Source organism: Vigna radiata, chromosome 6, assembly GCF_000741045.1.
Source record: "Vigna radiata var. radiata cultivar VC1973A chromosome 6, Vradiata_ver6, whole genome shotgun sequence".
Classification (NCBI taxonomy): Eukaryota; Viridiplantae; Streptophyta; class Magnoliopsida; order Fabales; family Fabaceae; genus Vigna; species Vigna radiata.
Window position 1 is genome coordinate 12,422,916 of NC_028356.1, and position 4,858 is coordinate 12,427,773.

Below are 4,858 nucleotides of genomic sequence, written 5' to 3' on the forward strand. Positions count from 1 at the left end.
GATGGAATGAGCCCATTTGGTAATCTGAGTACCAATCACAGTTGTTGGCCAGTTATATTGATAATTTACAACTTATCTCCTGCATTGTGCATGAAGAGGAAGTACATGATGTTGTCTATGATGGTATCTGGTCCAAAGCAGCCTGGAAATGACATAGATGTTTATCTGAGCCCACTAGTGGAAGACTTGAAGTTTATCTGAGCTCACTAGTGGCAGAAACATTATCTAATCTATCACAGACAGTTAGAGAGGCTTCCATACTACCACAGCAATCTCATTTCATGCTTCTACAAAGGAGCGCAGAATCTGAAGAAGTTTTTCAGAGAATTATGAAAAGAAGTGTGTTTTCTGTAAGCTCGGTGAAAAAAAGTAAGGTGGCAGAAGCATACGAGATTGTTACCAGAAGTTGGAGAATAGTAAAATAGAAAGAGGTTAAGAAAAATGAAAAAGAAAAAGAGAGTGTTGAAGAAAGGAGTGAGCAAAGGGCGGAGTATGAGTTAGAGAAAAATTTGATGAGTAAAGATCAGGAAGAGGAGGCTGTGAAAGTTAAAGAAAAAGAGTACGAAAAACCACTGCCGTAGCCAAAATTATATTTTAGAAAGGAAAGAGAGAAGCAGTTTGAGCGTTTTATGGAGCTTTTCAAGAAATTGGAAATAACCATACCGTTCTCTGAGGCACTCCAGCAAATCCCATCTTATGCAAAGTTTTTGAAAGAACTCAACACGAAGAAAAGGAAGTACCTTGAGAAGGAAACAATTGAGATGCAAGGGAATTGCAGTGCAATTTTACAAAGGACACTACCTCCTAAATTACAAGATCCAGGAAGCTTCACCATTCCTTGTACTATTGGAGAATTAGATGTTGGGAAAGCTTTGATTGATCTTGGAGCTAGTATAAATCTGATGTCTCTCTCTATGTTCAAAAAGCTTAGCGGAGTGGAAATCAGACCAACAAGAATGGTTCTCCAATTAGCTGATAGATCTCTCAAATATCCTTATGGAATTTCTTAAGATGTGATCGTTAAGGTAGAAAAATTCCTATTTCCAGTGGATTTTTTTATAATGGAGATGGAAGAAAACGGAAATGCACCTTTCATTCTTGGAAGGCCCTTCATGAAGACAGCCAGGATTGTGATTGATGTTGAAAAGGGGAAGCTTAAAGTTCAGGTACAAGATGAAGAAGTGGATTTTGATGTGTTTCATGCAATGTCACATCCTAAAGACGACAAATCATGCTTTCAGATTGATGCTGTAGACGAACTTTGTATGACACAAGAGAATAGAGTTCATTATGCATCCATATTGGAAAGGACTCTTATCAATGAATGTGAGGATTTGAATGAAGAGGAATATAAAATGAAGCAGGAATGTGTTCAAGAGTTGGAGGCAACAAAAGAAATTCCAGCAGAACATGCTCTTTTTGAAAAGATTGAGCTTAAAGAAAAAATTCCAGAAAGTAAGGTTGAACTGAAAGAGTTACCACCCCATTTGAAGTACGTGTTTTTGGAAGATAATGGAGGAAAGCCAGTTATTATCAGTACTTCATTATCTCCAGAAGAAGAAGGAAAGTTGGTGGGAGCCTTAAAAGCAAACAAAGATGCCATAGGATGGACAATTGCAGATCTCAAAGGTATAAGTCCCACATATTGTATGCATAGAATCCTTATGGAAGATGATTATAGGCTTGTAGCTCAACCGCAAAGGAGACTCAATCCTGCTATGAAAGAAGTTGTGAGAAAGGAAGTGTTGAAGTTACTGGAAGCAGGAATCATTTACCCTATTTCTGATAGCAAATGGGTAAGTCCAGTTCAAGTTGTGCCAAAGAAAGGAGGGATGACTGTCATTTATAATGAAAAGAATGAACTTATTCCTACAAGGACAGTTACAGGCTAGCGCATGTGCATCGATTACAGGAGACTAAATGCATCCACCAGGAAAGATCATTTTCTCTTACCCTTTATGGATCAGATTTTAGAAAGATGTGCTGGACAAGCATATTATTGCTTTTTAGATGGCTACTCTGGCTATAATCAAATCGTGGTAGACCCTGAAGACCAAGAAAAAACAGCTTTTACATGTCCATTTGGTATATTTGCTTATAGAAAGATGCCCTTCGGATTATGTAATGCACCAGCCACATTTCAGAGGTGTATGCAAGCAATTTTTGCTGATTTCATGGGAAAAAACATAGAAGTTTTCATGGACGATTTTTCAGTTTTTGGGGATTCGTTTCAAAGATGCTTAACCAACCTTGATGATGTTCTTAAACAGTGTGTTCAAACAAATCTTGTTCTAAATTGGGAGAAATGCCATTTTATGGTTACAGAAGGGATTGTGTTGGGGCACAAAATTTCAGCTAGGGGATTGAAGTGGATAAGGCAAAAGTGGAGGTAATTGAAAAACTTCCACCTCCAACAAATGGGAAAGGAATTCGAAGTTTCCTCGGTCATGCTGGACTTTATCGAAGATTCATCAAGGATTTTTCAAAGATTGCTAAGCCTTTGAGTAATTTGCTGGCTAAAGAAACACCATTCGTGATGAGTTCGGAATGTTTGCAAGCTTTTGATACTTTGAAGAAAAGGTTGATCTCTGCTCCTGTAATTGTAGCTCCAGATTGGAATAAAGAGTTTGAACTCATGTGTGATGCTAGTGACTATGCTATAGGTTTTGTGTTGGGTCAAAGAAGAGAAAAGGTATTTCATGCTATTTACTATGCTAGTAAAGTATTGAATGAAGCTCAACTAAATTATGCTACTACAGAAAAAGAGTTTTTGGCTATAGTCTACGCATTGGAAAAATTTAGATCCTACTTCATTGGACCTAAGCTGATTGTTTATACGGATCATGCAGCTATAATATACCTATTGACAAAACTAGATTCAAAACCAAAGTCGATTAGGTGGGTGTTGTTGCTACAAGAGTTTGACATAGAGATTCGTGATAAAAAGGGAAGTAAAAATCTGATAGCAGATCATTTATCTCGGTTGGTCAACAATGAAGTAACAAGCAAGGAGAAAGAAATCTGGGAGTCATTTTCAAACGAAACTCTTCTATATATCCAGCAAAGACCTTGGTTTGCTGATTTGGCTAAGTTTAAAGTTGCAGGTGTTATTCCCAAAGAATTGAATTGGCAACAGAAAAAGAAGTTTTTACATGATGCTAAACAATTCGTTTGGGATGATCCGTACTTGTTCAAGATTGGAGCAGATAATCTTCTGAGGAGATGTGTAACAAAGGAAGAAGCAGAAAGGATTTTGTGGCTGTTGACAAATTGGCAAGTGTACCAAATCGTACAAGTAATATAAATGGTAAGACCAAGTATCGTTTTTCCCAAGAGACTCGTATGGCTTTCGCGTTCGCGTGAATTAAAATAATAAGACTTGAAAAATAACATTTAATAAATTAGATTTGAGGATAAAAATATTAACATGCAAAAATAAAGTTGATTCAATTGACAAACGAAAACAATGGATGGATGGATGTTGTTGGGTACTAACAATTTCATCTATTCCACTCTCTCTTACATAGTACCCTTGACTATTAGATGATTGATTCAATTGTTATGCGACTTTCTTAGCCTCCCCTTAACCCGATCGCTCGGCGAAAAGGGCCTAATATTAACTACCGGCTTGCTATCCCTAGCCTCCCCTAGTAATTAATACCGCATTATAAACAGAAGTTAGCGCAATTGATCGCCCTACCCCTATCCCTAGGTGGTGAGCGTACAACCGCAAAAGTTCTGCAAGCAGGATTTTATTGGCCAACTGTGTTTAAAGATGCCCATAATCATGCTCGGAGTTGTGACAAATGCCAAAGGACAGGGGCTATTTCAAGGAGGCATGAGATGCCATTGCAAAGAATTTTGGAGGTTGAAGTTTTTGATTGCTGGGGTATTGATTTTGTTGGACCCTTTCCTCCATCATTTAACAATGAGTATATTTTGGTAGCTTTTGATTATGTGAGCAAATGGGTTGAAGCTTTAGCATGTCCCAAGAATGATGCTAGTATTGTGATTAAATTCTTAAAGAGGCAAATCTTTTCACGATTTGGCACACCCAGGGTACTCATCAGTGATGGGGGATCTCACTTTTGTAATGCTCAGCTAGCTAAGGTGCTTAAACATTATGGGGTGAAACATAAGGTGGCTGCACCTTATCATCCACAAACAAATGGGCAAGCTGAAGTATCTAACATGGAGATAAAAAGAATCCTGGAAAAGACTGTCACTCTTTCGAGAAAAGATTGGTCACAAAAATTAGATGATGCTCTTTGGGCGTATAGAACTGCTATGAAAACTTCTATGGGACTCTCACCTTTTCAGTTGGTTTATGGGAAAGCATGCCATTTGGCAGTTGAGATGGAACATAAAGCTTTATGGGCTTTGAAATTTTTGAACTTGGATCCTAATGAAACTTAAGGCAAACGAAGAAATCAGTTGCTTGAACTTGAAGAAATGCGGCTGCATGCATATGATTCATCAAGGTTTTACAAGGATAAAGTGAAATTTTATCATGACAAGAAGTTGATCAAGAGAACTTTCCATCCAGGAGAGTTGGTGTTACTGTTTAAGTCAAGGTTGAAGTTGTTTCCTGGGAAGCTGAAATCAAAATGGTCAGGACCTTTTGTGGTAAAGCAGGTACTCCAAAATGGAGCAGTGGAGTTAGAGCATTCCAATGATGATAATCAACAGCAAAGCTGGATAGTGAATGGTTAAAGGCTCAAACATTACGTGGGAGGAGATGTGGAGCAATCTGCTTCAATTATGATGTCGGTGGATCCATGAGGTTTGGGTCAGGCTCGTGACGTTAAACAAGCCCTACTAGGAGGCAACCTAGATTCTCTCTTTTACCTTTGCATTT

General features: G+C 38.1%; 1 protein-coding gene across 1 annotated transcript; it reads left to right on the top strand.

Moving 5' to 3' along the window:
- The first annotated feature begins 629 nt into the window (after nt 1-629).
- LOC106763443 lies at nt 630-1,010 on the top strand. The gene has a single exon (XM_014647633.1). The coding sequence runs from the start codon at nt 630-632 to the stop codon at nt 1,008-1,010; it is 381 nt and encodes a 126-aa protein (XP_014503119.1).
- Nucleotides 1,011-4,858: the final 3,848 nt, after the last annotated feature.